This window comes from Pantherophis guttatus, chromosome 1, assembly GCF_059756535.1.
Source record: "Pantherophis guttatus breed Tessera chromosome 1, ASM5975653v1, whole genome shotgun sequence".
NCBI lineage: Eukaryota > Metazoa > Chordata > Lepidosauria > Squamata > Colubridae > Pantherophis > Pantherophis guttatus.
This window is the reverse complement of record NC_142063.1, coordinates 39,653,803-39,669,517: the sequence shown is the minus strand read 5'-3', so window position 1 is coordinate 39,669,517 and position 15,715 is coordinate 39,653,803. Positions and strand designations below refer to the sequence as shown.

Here is a 15,715-nt window from a genome sequence, read left to right as displayed (position 1 = left end):
GGTGCTCCCACAGAGAAGGCTCTCCCCCTGGGGGCCGCCAGTTGACGTTTGGCCAACGGCACCCTGAGGAGCCCCTCTCTATGGGAGCGTACTGGTCGGTGAGAGGCTCCTGGTAGCAGAAGGCGGTCTCGTAGATACCCCGGTCCTAAGCCATGGAGCGCTCTAAAGGTGGTAACCAAAACCTTGAACCGCACCCGGAAGACCACCGGGAGCCAGTGCAGCTCGCGCAGGAGGGGGGTCACATGGGAGCGCCCCGTCGCTCACATAACCACCCACACAGCCACATTCTGGACCAGCTGGAGCCTCCGGGTGCTCCTCAAGAGGAGCCCCATGTAGAGAGCATTGCAGTAGTCCAGGCGGGAAGTGACAAGGGCATGAGTGACCGTATTTAATGAGTCCCGATCCAGAAAGGGACGCAACTGGCGGATCAGGCGAACCTGATAAAACTATATCAGGAAGATCTCCATAAGTCTAAAAAGATGATTTATACAACAGTATGCATCAAATAATTTGTAAACGCTACAAAATAACATCTTAAAAATAGGGATCAATGGATTTAATAAATTCTGGTAAAAAAAACCAATTTAATCAGTTTCACATAAATGGGCAGTACTAAAAACCTCAGAAAAGGAATTCTAAATTTGGAAAGATTTTGAAGACTGAAGGCACTACTTAAAATTCAAGCAATATCTTTAGAAATAGATAGATAAAAACGTTGGATTGGTAAAATGGAGCAATAGGTAGTCTACATGACTAGATTTAATAATATGTTAAAGGACAGAGCTAATTTTATATTAACATTTGATGGATATATTCTTAGTTTCTACAAATGTTATTCACTTACACATTATCCTATGTATTTATTTCACTAACTATGTGTGCGTGTGTGTGTGTGTGTATATACATTTATGAGAATAACAGCCATAAAACACAGCCCAAAATATAGCAGTTAAATATATTTCATAGTTAGTGAAATAAATAAATACATAGGATAATGTGTATATATAAAACCTTTGGATTGGGTTAAAAAAGCACCTTAAGTAATATAACTTGCACAAAAATTGTGGTCGATGTTCTGAACCCTTGATTTCCCTAAACCTAGTTTTATTTTGAACCAGTTAAAAATTTCTAATAATTTTCTTGTCTTTTACCATTTGTGCATGCTTATTGGTGGAGGGGTGAAATTGAACTTACTGAAATTTCATTGATATTCAATTCATGGTGAATTATTTCATTACTGAGTAGTGTGTAATGTGACATTGAGATTTTCTTTTTCCAGAATTGACTAATTTGATCAGTGGTTTATCCATTTATTTTTTTTCCTCCCTTCAGTTAGTTTGCCAATTCACAAAATATGATCTGTAACATCAAACAATATGTTTTACTTTTGTAGGCAGCCGGAGTCCACTTGATCAGGGTGTACTCAAGTCCTAATGATCAGAGTCTGTGGGCCATTGACAACAAATGCAATGTTCATGTGCGCACTGGGATTACAGAGGAGATGCCAGTAGGCACAGACTGGGACCAGGTTCCAGGTAAGATTACTTAACAGCTATATGCTTTGGTTGTAACTTGAGTACAGGTAGTCCTCAACTTATGACCACAATTGAGCCCAACATTTCTGTTAAGTGAGACATTTGTTATGTGAGTTTTACCCCATTTACGACCTTTCTTGCCACAGTTGTTAAGTGAATCCCTGCAGCTGATAAGTTAATAACCTGGTTGTTAAGTGAATCTGGCTTCCCCATTGACTTTGCTTTTCAGAAGGTTGCAAAAGGTGATCACTTGACCGTGGGACACAGCAACAGTCATAAATATGAACCAGTTGCCAAGCATCTGAATTTTGATCACATAATCATACAGATGCTGCAAAGGTGGTAACTGTGAAAAACAGTCTTAAGTCACATTTTTTAATGCCGTTGTAACTTTGAATGGTCACTAAATGAACTGTTGTAAGTCAAAAACTACCTGTATTGCCAGTGCTTGGACCCATCTTAATTAATTTACTTACATTTTTGTAACACATTTTGATTATGCAACAAAACCTCCTCCCTCTTCCAACATCCTAAATTGTGGCACTCATCACAAGATGTTGTGAGGCCCAGTAGATTAAAAAGGAATAAATGGACTCAAATATTTCATGGAGTGTACATAAAAAATGTATGAAGCTACCCTTTTTTTGTTTTTATGCTTTGTTTTAATTTATTCTAATGATACGTTTCTTCTGAATACAGTAGACATACTATCCATCTCAAAAGTTTGTACCTCAAATGTCTTGGCTTTTAGGGCTTCAGGCAAGTGAGCTAGTAATAAGCATGAAGACTGTATGGGCACGTTGTCCAAATGGAGATGTAGCACGCCGATATGGCATCACAGATAAAAATCCTGCAGGTGATTACTGGAAGAAGATTCCAGGAAATGTTTCTTGTTTGGCAGGTGAGTATCTCCCTCCCTCCCTCTCCCTCTCTCCATTAACATGTTATTTGTGGGATTATAGCAGGAATTCTGTTTATTCAGGATCAGAAAGCTGAAATATACTAGCTGTTCTAATCAGTTGGATCTTAATTTCACACAACTCCTTTCTACATCTAGATTTTAAGCCTTAAAAGAGATATTATTTAATTGTTTTTATTTCCATTTGGAATAACAAACTGCCATTGACCTAATTCCTTACTGTAGAACACATGAGCCATTCACTACCAAAACAAATCATGCAAACAGGTATCAGCATACAAAGTGATATCAAGTGAATTCTATTCCAACAACTACTTTCAACTGAATCATTGGACTTTTTCTGTTTTCTGTTTATTTTTTAATTTAGACAAAGTTGGAAAGAAAATGAGACAAAGTTTCTTCCTCCAAATTTAGTTGACAAATTTAATTTATTATTATTGGTTGGTTGCACACACAGCCTGATTTTTAGACTGAATTTGGCATTTTTATCCACCTTTCCTGTCCTTCCCAAGGACCTGGGATAGGCAAATGTTGTTGTTTACTGATATTAAAGGTAGCATCACAGAATGTAAGCTTTTCCAAGTACAGCAGCTGCATTTTGTATTTGATTAGTGGAGATTTTGTCAGTGCCAATGGTATCCAAATAGTACTCCATTGTTATTGTTATTGCAAAGACATTAAATCAATGAAAAATGTTAATGCTGACCACAAATCCCATTGGTTTCAATGGCCATAATCTTAAATATAATTCAGCCTCACATTTTTCTGGTTGGAGGCAAACTAGATTTCTTGAGTCATTGGTTCTTCTATGTTGTATACTAAAACTAATTTGCTGTTATTGTTTCCCAGTTACACCTCTAGATGAACTATGGGCAATTGGTTCTTCAGGAAATCTCATTCACCGCCTCACAAAGACATTCCAGCATTCTCATAACATGCAGAAACAGAATGATGCTTCTATATCATTTCACTCTGATGATTTTGAGGATGAGTGGGAAGTTATATAAAATGAATAACAGTAAATAAGCAAGAACACATCCTTGGGAATCCTGTCACTTGGGAAATGCCAAGCTTTTGAAGCCACAAACATTTTATAACATTACCTTTTTGAGATATAGGAGACTAATTTATACAGTAGTCCTCAAATTGTTTAGTGAAATGTCTTGTTCAGTATATCTCAGGTGAGGCAGGCAATGCAGCTTAAAGAAATTGTGAACTTGTCTTTATTCTAGAAGTTGTACTTTGACCATAATGTATCAATTTAACCTCATTAACAGCAAAATGAATTTGCTGTAGCATGCAAGCTAATGTCTGTACTTTATAGGAAGAATTTCTGTTATATTACATATTTCTCAGCTGCTGAAAAATACTGTTTTGTTTTTATCTTGGACATTAATATCTTAGGAAAAAATGGGTATGCCTTTAATAGAAAAGAATAAAATACTATTTTTTTCAGTGGAAAGAGCTGCACAGTTTAGTGCTCAGATTAAAGTTTCATTATCAGAGCTCTACTGAATTTTTTGCTCTGATTAACTTGGCTAAAATCATTAGTTTCCCTTATTCTTCCCTAGCTTTGAGTCTCTTGTGAATTGAGATTATAACTGTCCAAATTCCCAGCCATGAGTACCATTTTGATTGAGAAGTGTAGACATTTTGGTTGTAAGGTATCTTGGAGGGCTTCTTGTTAGGGGAGATTGCCTTACGTGTTTTTCCAAACAATTTAGGCTATTGTTCCACAGATGCCTATGAGAGCTAAACACAATATCATAAGTCATTTCAATAAAATGAGGGTGGCTCTGTGAGTGAGATTCAGTACCACATTTAGCCTGACAGAATTAAGCCTGTGTTCAGAGTAGATTCTGTATTTCCTTTTGTACCATAATTTATAATCAAATCTAAATATAGTACTAAAGAAGCTTATCCCAAAAGAAAGGTTGTAGTACTCATCAGGATTTGCCTTTATAATAGGAAATTTTAGCTACATTAGCTAAATCTTGCGATGTCTTATATTTAAAATGTTTACAGCAGAGATGCTTAAATGTATACTTTACTGATCACTGCAGCTTATGTGTCATAATTATCGAATTTCTTAAGAACACTCTAAAACAAAACATAATCCCAATAGTTTTCATTTATAGTACTTTTTAATATATATGTATATTTATTTGAGACCCGAATATTTGAAGCAACTATTATTGAATCTGCAAATGAGCTAACTGAAGTGATGCTGGATGAACCTGGGTGGAGATAATGAGATTTTTTTTTTCTTTCTAAAACTGCCTGATACAACACTGTATTAATGGATTTTCCGCATAAGAAGTAATTTTGGCACCATAGACGTACTTATTAGCAGCAGCACTTGTATGATCAATGCTATGTTATTGGTTGGTTCTTTTATTTTGGAGTGACCAAGTGGCTACATTTGTTTTATTCTGAGATCTCATCTATTTGAGTCGGCCTCTGAGGGTTTTTGTAGCTGTCCATCTATCCCTAGTTCAATTGACATATTACTTTGGAAGTCCTTTGACAACTGGGATTCCAGTGCCATCACTTCTCTGAAGTCCAGAAATTTTGAGCAAGTGGAGTGGCCCCATGATGCACTTTTGGGCAAATATTCATATTCTAATAATGAAAAAAAAATGACACACTTGTGTGTGTACCCAAAAATATGTATAATGTTTGCATGTATTATAAACACAATAACACTTTTTAAAATGGGCCCCTCTTTCATTAATTACTTAGTTTGCGAGTTTGCTTATATGGTGCATAATAGTGTGATTGGCTTGATTCATAATTATGAATTGGTGTTGACAGCTCTTCTAAGCCCAATGAGTTCTTTTGTATCTTCTAACAGTCTGAAATGTTTACCATTATAGTTTCACTTCCATAGACTTTTTTCCCCATAAGCTTTCAGATAAGTGCAATAAACTAGATCTTTTTCTTAAAAAGTGTTTTTGTTTTGATATTTAATTTTGGTATATTTATTTATGAAATATACAGGCTGCCCCAATCTATTATGCCTCTGAGTAAAACTATCCTAAGTTGGTTTTATGGAGCTATATAATAAACATTTTGATAAAATTAATGAAACATCCAAGAAAACTTTACAGTTTCTTTTTCTAGGTCCCAAAGATCCAGGTTTTGAGCTAATAATACTATTTGGTTGGAAACAGTGTCTGAAGACTTATTTCTCATATTTTGAGGAATTATTTATTTCATCAAATACTCAGTTCTACTTGAGTATTTAATACCACAATCAACTTTGTATTTGTATATTTATGCAACTATGTGTATGATTTTTAGGTAATAGAGGGGGTTGAGACTGGTCTTTACGTTGTTGTAAACAGTGATGGCTAACTTTTTCAGGACCAAGTGCCCAAAGCGCCCAAACCCCCAAAATGCAATGCACGCGCATCCCCTGTGTGTGGCTTGTCCTCCGTGCATGTCCCCACATGCGCCCTGGCCCATGCATGCACAGCAGAGACCCAAAGATCATCTGGCTGGTGGGAGGCACGCACACATGCATAGTGGAGCTGAGCTGGGGCGACAGCTTGCTGCCCACAGAGAGGGCGCTGCGTGCCACCTCTGGCACCCATGCCATAGATTCGCCATCACTGTCGTAAAGCACCCAGAGTCATTTGTTTGAGGCAGCTAACAAAATAAATATTCAGCTCTCATAAGGAGCTATATTGACTCAGGTATTCAATCAAAGAGATAACAATCATGTCTGGGTTTGAAAGGCCTTTGAAAACATACTCGTGGACTTACAGAAATGAATCATGTCTTGATCAAAATCTCTACCAAATTCAAAAAAGAAGATTACTGGTTATCGGGATGATAGATGCTACAAGATTATTGCCATTTAAATTATTTACTCATGTCATACATTTGTTCAGGAATTCAAGATCGCATACACAATTCCCCCCCACAAGAACAATCCAGTGAGGTAGATTGGGCTGAGAGTGACTGAGCCAAAGTTGGCATATGAAATTTCATGGCTGATGGTGGATTTGAATTTGAGTTTCTTTGGTTTCTCTTGAATTCTGCACCTTAAATACTACACCATATTTTAGCCTCCAGCAATCCATGGTCACACATATAGCAATAGCAATAGCACTTAGACTTATATACCACTTCATAGTGCTTTACAGGCCTCTCTAAGCGGTTTACAGAGTCAGCATATTGCCCCCAACAATCTGGGTCCTCATTTTACCCACTCGGAAGGATGGAAGGCTGAGTCAACCTTTAGCCTGATGAGATTCGATCTGCCAAACTGCTGGCAGCCAGTGATCAGCAAGAAGTAGCCTGCAGTACTGCACTCTAACCACTGCGCCACCGCGGCTCTATATGTACTGCATATAGAAATGCAGAAAATGAAACATTATTATTAACTCTCTTCAAGAACAAAATTCACCCCAAGAGCAAAGACTGCAATTCTGTGCAAAGTATGCAATTCTCCAGGAGATTGCTGAGAAGATATGGGTAATAGCAAATAAATTGAGGCTACTCTTGCATTGAACAGTTTAATGAGGAACACAGAATTCAAAGAAAAGAACCTAATGATTCCAACCATGAACCAAATTAGTGAGATTATCATCATTTGGGGATACTTTGTAGCTTTAGGATTAGGAACAGTGGATTCTAAATTTTACAGGAGAATGCAGAATATCTCTGAACTGTTAAAGCAGTGTGGGTCATGTAACACAACAATGGCTGAACAAAATTCACATCTTGGAATGACTGAGGCAAAATCCTGATCTTTCCTCTACTGAAATGTTATGGTATGATTTGAAGGCAGTTCAGGCAAGACAGCCCCAAAACATGAGCTGAAGCTGTTCACTAAAGAGAAATGATCAAATTATCTGCAGGAATGATCAGGAGAATACTTGGTTGAAATTACTCCTGTAGGAGATGCCATTGGTTACTAAAATTAAAGCTTCCAAAAAAGATAGTAAAATGTACAATAAATACATGACATGGTACGCTGTTTACAGTAATGTTGATCTTTTTGTTAACAAGACCCAGAGGGATATGACAACATTGTAGGTTGTAATATTTTACAGTTACATACAGTTCTAAAAGATTCAAAACCACACCACTGAAGATGTAAATCCTAAAATGTTGGACTGTTAACTTAGATCAGCTAAACACAAGATGGCCAGAATTCCGTATAAAGTAAGGACACAAGTTTTATAATTATAAGCAATATAAAATTTTACACAGCTGATTTGAAATATTACACAAAACATGGTAGATGGAAGCATGATCTGATGCTGTTGTACATAAAAGTTTAAGTGCAATTTTAGATTTTTCAACATCCTCCCACATTTCAACACAGTAATCCCCATGAATGTAGGAAACTCATACTCCAGAAAAAAGTGTATGCTCTTTAATGTAAAATGTTTTTTTTTAATGGGCAAAACTTCAACATTATGATTCTCTTTACAATCTAAAATAAATAAAGCTAATTCTATACTATTTAAATAGTATTCTATTTGTAGAACAATTGCAAAAAAGCAAAATATCTCTTGAGATATAGCCACAACGGGGAAACATTGGCTGTTTTCTACAATAGGGACAATAGATGACCTCACATATCTCCTCAATTCAACTTATGTATGATTCTACCTACAGTATATTACTTTGCAAAGCAATTTTGGCTTTCCATTATATTACCAATTCAATTACAGTACCACATCAAGAATAATTGCCCTTTTAAGTGAACTTCAAATAAGATTCTTCTTCAGTGAGAATTTACTGGTGCATATCTTTTGAAATTGCTTTGGCTATAGAATTTTCTACTATAGAGAAAAAAAGATCTCTTCACCACATTTTATTACTGTTGAAAGATATAACCACTGATATTTTAATATCAATTAGAAAAAGTATGCAATGGACTAATGGATTAAATGGCTTTTCCATGGTCTGAAGCAGGAGTGGAAAATGTTGCACTTTTTTTCCCCTGCAGACTGTGTGCACAAATAGGTAGTTTTTTCAAACTTTGAGCTGTGGCCAGTCATGGCACAGTGATACAAGACAAAGTGAGGGGAAAAAATCACCATAATGAGAACTTACTTGAAAGAAGATATAATGGATAGAATTTACCACAAAGTTATAACAGATATTGGATTGGAGAAGGAAGCCCCAATATAATTATACTTCATTTTTATAGGAGATGTTTTGAGAATATTGGGAGCATTCATTAACTTATTTGGAAATTTTATTTTTTCATCTTAAACACGTAAATCTGGGATATTAACAATGCATAAAAACATATTAATCTAAAAATAAAATAATACAGAATTCAATCTAACTATAACTGAGGCATCTTAAAAAAGCTCCAGCACCAACACATATACCAAGCTCCACTAATGTCCTGTCCTTAATGCCTGAAGAAAGAGCTGTGTTTTATGGCCTTCCTGTAGCCCAATAAAGATCTCGGGAGGGAGGCTCTCTCAAGGGCAATGGCAGCCCTTCCAATCACAGGTCACATGAAGAAAACAAAACAAAAAGAAAAGAAAAATTAGAAGTTCAGATTCCCCTTGGTATTAGGCCATTGCAAATGAAAAGAAGTACTTCAGATCTTGGGCTAGCAGAGATGGCTGTGGCAGATAGCCTTCTTTTAGTCGTCTACAGGAACTCCCTTACATTTTCTGAATCATCAAAACCATACCAACCTAAATCCATATACGAGGAGCTAGACGAGAAGGAGAGAAAATTGAAATCTTAGATTATATTTCACCAAGAGTACCAAGTGGTGCCTTCAGCTATCTAAGTGTTCAACCTTTGAATGATGCCATATTTATTTATTTTAAATATATAAATGCAGCCTATTTCCTTTAACATACCGGTATTCATAAGATTTTGCTGAGTCTGCAATTAATCATTTTTTTTCTTGCTATGTAGAGGTAAGGCAATCTCTTTGGGTCCAAAGACCTTGTGACATGGGTAGCAAATAAATTTAATTAAAAACAAAAGCAAATAAATGTTGAACTAGCTCTGGTAGGTATAGCAGGAACCCCATATGAGCAATAGCTAGAGTGCAGCTCATAAACCCATACACGTTCTTAATTCAGACACTGATTTACTGACCTGAATTGGGTAGTTTCACATAATACCCTGACCCATAATATAAGCTAATTGGGAGTAGTCTTTTAGCACATGGGCCACAAATTAGATGGCCACATTTTTGCCTGCAGACTGAGTTACTTTCTCCACCTCATTAGACTTTGATATAGAACGTGATCTGTGATACATATGGAAACGAGAAAAAATGGTTGTCTTCATAAGCCTATGTACTCTTATCTAACAGTCACCCTTACCATCTGCACTTGGGTTTACTTCCAAATAAACATGCATCAGACTGTTCTGTGAGATTTCCCTGATCAGGTAACAGTCCTAATTGCTAGTGTTGCATTTACCTTGGTTAAAGAAGAATAGAAAAAAGATGGACAAACCCATCTCACTGATGCAAGGCATCACGGCTATGCTATGAAATGTGTAAGGTTTTCAATTTCTTTTGCTTGGATCTGGCAATTTCACCAGTGCTTTCTACAAACAACATTCCTGATGAGATCCCCCTTGAATACTGTGTTGAAGTGCTTTTCTTCCATTATAATAAGAGTCCTCATTGAAAGAAAATGGAAGCAAGACTTCTTAGTCATCACTTATACTTTTTGATTGCTTCCTGACAATTAGTACTTTTTCTTTCAAATGCCAGCTGAGATTGGTCCTTTGGAACTTATTGAGACAAAACCCACCAAAGAGAAAAAGCAGAGCCTCCCCTTTCTTTCTCTCATATAGCAACATGGCACAAGATTTTGTAGGTATCTGGGCAACTGTTTCTAATGCTTTGGTGCCAAAGTGGGAGGCAAGGAAAGACTTTTTTGACTGCTGAACAAAAGGCCACCAATTACATACTTAAGATTTCTCACAGCTGTTGCGCTATTGCCTCCTACCCAGCAGAAATCTGCAGAATTCAAAATAAGGCTGTGGTGCCATGAACAAGAATGCCACCCTTGCATCTTGAATCCCTGCCAGAAAAATCTCTATTGATGCACCCTAAATAGCTTGCTTAATGGTGAACCTGGTTATGAAAGCACAAATTGCAAAATTAAATACCTGTTAAAATGCTGGCATAACTTCCGACTGATAAAAAAAACCTTGAAAGTTACATTTTCTCCAAGGGCTGACAATCTCTACAGCCTGTTTTCAAGACTGTGATTCAGCCTTGCAATATATTGAGGTTCAGGATGAGGATCAACAAAAGCTATTGCATGTAACCAGAGAGGTGTTTTTTTTTTTTTTTTAAGAAAATTGATTCTGTTGAAATTCTGCTCAATTTTTGTCCTACCAGGTACTTCTCAAAAAAGAAGCCTCGATCCAGAGGAATCATGAAGAGCTTTATTACTGGGATGCTCCCCCTAAATTACCCAATCCCTCATTATTCTGCCTTCCTATATCTTAGCTTTCAATTTAAAAAGCAACACTGAATTCCAAGGAAAGTTCAGATTTGTCTTTAGGAATACCATTGTGCTGCCTGAAGATCTACTTGAGAGGATACAGTTTTGAATGGGGGCAAGAAAACAGCTGCAAGGATTAATCAACTTAATAATGATTTGACAAGGAATCTAAAAAAGCTCATGGATTCTTAGGGGTCTTTGCCAAATGAATTTTTTTGGTGTATTATTATGTTTGCATAAAATACTTCATTTATTTGTTGTGTACTTAACCTAGTTTTCTGGCCCTGACTTACGAAGAAATCTATAACTATAACTGCGCAAGATGGATTCACATGATATGCTAGGCTGCAATGAGATTGGCTAATATATGGTACTGTTTTTGTGTGAGCTCAGCTGATCAAATATAGGTTGTAGACAGTACACAAACTAATTGTGAGTTTTGTCATAAGGCATAGGTTGTTAGAAACACAGTGTTGCAATTCTTCAGGTGAATTGTGAAAAATTGGCAATGGTATCTGAATCTTTCTTGTTTAAAAGAGGCAACAACCAGTTGTTTTTCTTTTTCATTTGTGAAATGGAGGCAGCTTAGCATAGTCAGGAATAGACTTGTGTGAAAGCCGTATGAGTAATGTTGGTACTGAAAAGCCACCTTGCTACCAACAATATCCAAACTGTGATGAACACAGCAGGGAAGAATTATGAAAACTGATATCATATATCCCCCTCAGACCCCCCTTCTCCAGGCTAAATACATTCAGTGCCTCCAGCTGTTCTTCATAAATTTTTCCTTCCAGATTCCATATCATGTTGGTTGCCCTGCTCCATAATGTTCCAGTTGGTCTATTTCTTCTAAACTGGTAACCACACTAGATGTAATGTTGTGTGGCCTGACCAATGAAGAATGTAGAGTAGAATGATTACTTCTCTTGAGATATATATATGTATCTATATATATATATGCAGGGCCTAGAATGGCCTCTTGCAGTATACCACTCATCCAGACTGTTGTAGAGCCATTGAAGTACATTTATTTATTGAGTACAATTGTTCAGCAAACTTTATATCCATTTAACAGAAGCACACCTGTGATCAATTAATCTTTCAAAAATTGAGATCAAGTTGGTTAACCATGACTTCTGCCAAATACATGCTCCCCAAAAGATTGCTTAATGATATGTTTCAGAGTTTTCCTCCCACTATCAATAGCAAGGTTTGTGACTATTAAGTCCTCTTTTCTTCCTTTTCTGGAGACAAGAATAATATTTCCCCTTCTCCAGTCTTCTGGCACTAGACTTGTCTCGAAGGGGGCAATTTGTATTCCCAAACTGGCTGGCATTGAAAGTGTGACCAATCACAACAGAATTGGAGCAAATACAAAACGATGAATTTCTAGTCCTCCAGAATATTTTCCTATCATTACAAATGATCCTCCCTCCCTCCCTCCCTCCTTCCTATACTTTGAAAGAAAGCATTGGAATGCAGCCATCCATCATTTTTATTTTTAAAGAACATCTGTACAACCAGTTCAGAGCCTAAAGGTTTTTACAGAAATAAAAGTAATGGAGGAGAGTATGTTTTGTTCTGCAATTTGCTAGTTTTCTATTTTATTTTTTTAACTGAAAGAATCTTTAAAAATCAGAAAGGAGCCTGATGCCCAAAAAACCTGTTAAAACATTAGCAACTGGGTTACCCATCTGCAATAAAGGCTAAAGCAGATAGGAAGTTGGTAGGTCCATTTGTTTAAAATCTTTGTTTGCTCCAAATATGAGCTCAGACTTCAAGACCCTTTTCATATACTCTTTGGGGTATTGTGCATCCTTCCCTAATATGAGGTCCTCCATACATTTAGAATGTTTCAAAGTTGGTCATGCTGCCTCAGGACTCCAAGAGTTGACATTTAATATACCTAGGGACTATTAAATTGAGGTAGGCTGATTTAATATAAGAAAATTAATTATTTCCTGTTTATTGCCTTCAAGTCTGTATATTGCATGGACCTGGATTTTTTTTTAAATCAAGCTTTATACAAATGTTGCATTCTTAGAGTTATAATTCTCATTGTCTGCTCAGAAATTGAATAGAAGGCAACGCGAAAGACTTAACAAACTCTGCACCTGATACAGAACCGTCTGTTGAAATCCTCCATGCAATTTGGCCATGATTGCCGGATGATGAATGAAAAACACTATGTTGTCCTTGCAACTCTTTTCCTAATATCTTAATATCTAATCTTTATCTTGATAGTTCTATATAAAAGTTTACTTTTTTTCTGCTTGAAGCCTGAAAGGAAAATGTGTGTTTATGCCCATGATGGAATCCAGTCTGTTCCCTTTTAGTCTGGCTCAGGGGTCTGCAACCTTAAATATTCAAAGAGCCATTTGGACCCGTTTCCCACAGAAAAGAAAACACCAGGAGCCAAAAAACCTGGGTGGGCATGGCCAACTTGATGTCACTCACTTCCACCAGTCACATGATCTCCCCCTAGCCATGCCTACCCAGCCGGTCATTAGGGCAGAGAACCAATTGTTAAAAAACACCGGGAACCACAAAATTCTTTTGACATATCTCTCTCTCCCCTCCCTCTCTCCCTGTATCTCTCTATGTCTCTCTCTCTCCCACTCTCTCTGTCTCTGCCCTGGTCGCTTCTCCCATTCCCCGCGGTCATCCTTACCTTCTCAAGCCAGGCAAGGAGTGACTGGGAGGGAAGGGCGAGAGGGGCAGGGTCAGCCAGTGGTGAGATCACCTGACAGGGAGCCACAGCAGAGGACCCAAAGAGCCGCATGCAGCTCCAGAGCCGCAGGTTGCTGACCCCTGGTTTGGCTGATGATAACAATCCCATGCTGTTTTATAAAGTGTGGCAGCACCTTTGCAGTAGCCATTCATTGGCTTTTTAAATGTTCCACTGCAGAACATTGCAGAAATGCCTTCACAGCGATGACGTTTGTAATGACATGTACTGATTTTGATGAAAGACCTTTCCTGGGCATGTTTTCAAGTCTTAGGAAACAAAAGAGCTCCTTGTGTGGTAACACACACAAAAAAACCCTAAACAGTAGGCTTCTTGTTCCATTCGGTACTTTTTTTTCTTTTTTTTCAAATAATGGTTTATCCAAATGTATTAACAAAAATTTTGAAAATTGGTTCTGTCTCTGATGCAGCTATGATTTAAATCACCTATGGTACAACAGTAATTTGTTACTTCCAAACCAGGTTACATAGGAAATATGGATAAAAATTATCAAAGGAGGTTGGCTTTAAAGTGAAGGCTGTTGGCTTATGTATGTTTGTTGAAGTACAAAAATGCAAATGGAGGAAACCCACCCCATGCCACAGCTTGATACTGGGTAGCGGAAGGATGTTGAGTGTTCAGATGAAAAGTGGGAAGCTCATTGTTTGGAGAAATAGTATGGGATAATGTTGAGAAGGATGGAAAGCAAGCATTTTGTTGCAGATTACATTTATTTTCAAGTGGCTTGACATATTTAAATATGTTTACAGCCATTTTTCAAGGGTACCTTCTGTGCAACTCCTTCCAGAAGGGACAGATAAGTTTCTCTTTTGTCTCCTTTTCATTTAGGGAATGCCAATACTAAATTGGCATAAAAATGAAGAGATTTATTTAAGCAACCCCCAAAAGGCACTCAAAGGTACTTTGAGACAAGTATTCAGTTACAGAGAAGACAGAGTGGAAGCTCTGAGGAAAGATATACTGTAAGTCGGGGTCACCAACCTTTTGGACCTCAGGGACCACTAAATTCATAATTTTAAATCTCGCGGACCACTAATATGAATTTTTTAAAAAAGATAAATAGTATTTAGTGCAATATAAAAATGCAAATAATGTTTCTGAGGACCACCAAAATTTTCTCGCAGACCACCAGTGGTCCATGGACCACTGGTTGGTGACCACTGCTGTAAGTTACCAACATGGATCATTATACTTAAATGCTGGTGACAGCAATCAGAGTTGTTTTAGCAGGGAGCTGCTGAACTTTTTGGCATATGTGGTGGTTGTGGTAGAGAATAATGGGAGAAGGACGAGTAGTGTAACCTGCTCTGAGCTCCTAAATAAAAGGAGGATGTAAATAAAATAAACAAGACATCAAATAAGTGGACACCAACCTTCAGAGCAGTGGTGAAATCCAATTTTTTTTACTACCGGTTCTGTGGGCATGGCGTGTGATGTGTGATGTGGCTTGGTGGGTGTGGCTTGGTGGGCGTAGCAGGGGAAGGATAATCCAAAATCTCCATTCACACTCCACTCTGGGGCCAGCCAGAGGTGCCATTTGCCTGTTCTCCGAACTAATCAAAATTTCCTCTATCAGTTCTCCAGAACCTGCTGGATTTCATCCCTGCTTCAGAGTCCCCAACTCTTGAAAGAAATTGTTCCAGGAATGACAGGTCCTGTTACAAAGTGCTATTGGATGAATTTCTCAAATAAATGCTGAGGTAGGTTTATAGGCACAGTGGCAGTTTCACTTAACAAGGAATATCTGTAGTTATTGCTGGATCAGGTCAAGTCTTAATCTACCATTTTACTTCTCACACTGGACATCATAATATATACAGTATGTCCTTTTCTACGAGGCATTTTCAGGAGCTCAACTTTTTTTTTAACAAAAATCTCTTTCCAGTCAGCCAAATCTCAAACTCAAAATTTTTATTATTATTTTGTTTTTATTTAGTTTTGACATTCATGCCAAATGAGTCCTAGATTACAATTTGGGCATCTTTAGATAAGGCTAAAATCTGGTTGCCTAGCTGTGGCTGGTTATGTTGGGCAAACAGTCTCTTATTGT

At 37.4% G+C, this 15,715-nt stretch overlaps 1 protein-coding gene across 3 annotated transcripts in view; it reads left to right on the top strand.

Annotated features, from left to right (window-relative positions):
* Positions 1 to 5,402, top strand: part of TECPR2 (tectonin beta-propeller repeat containing 2) — a 44,768-nt gene extending 39,366 nt beyond the window's left edge. For all 3 annotated transcript variants that reach the window (XM_034418508.3, XM_034418509.3, XM_034418510.3), the window contains exons 18-20: positions 1,394 to 1,535; positions 2,287 to 2,436; positions 3,304 to 5,402. In XM_034418508.3, coding sequence (XP_034274399.2) covers positions 1,394 to 1,535; positions 2,287 to 2,436; positions 3,304 to 3,461 — 450 coding nt within the window. In that variant the 3' untranslated portion in view covers positions 3,462 to 5,402. The remainder of the gene's footprint in view (positions 1 to 1,393; positions 1,536 to 2,286; positions 2,437 to 3,303) is intronic.
* Positions 5,403 to 15,715: the final 10,313 nt, after the last annotated feature.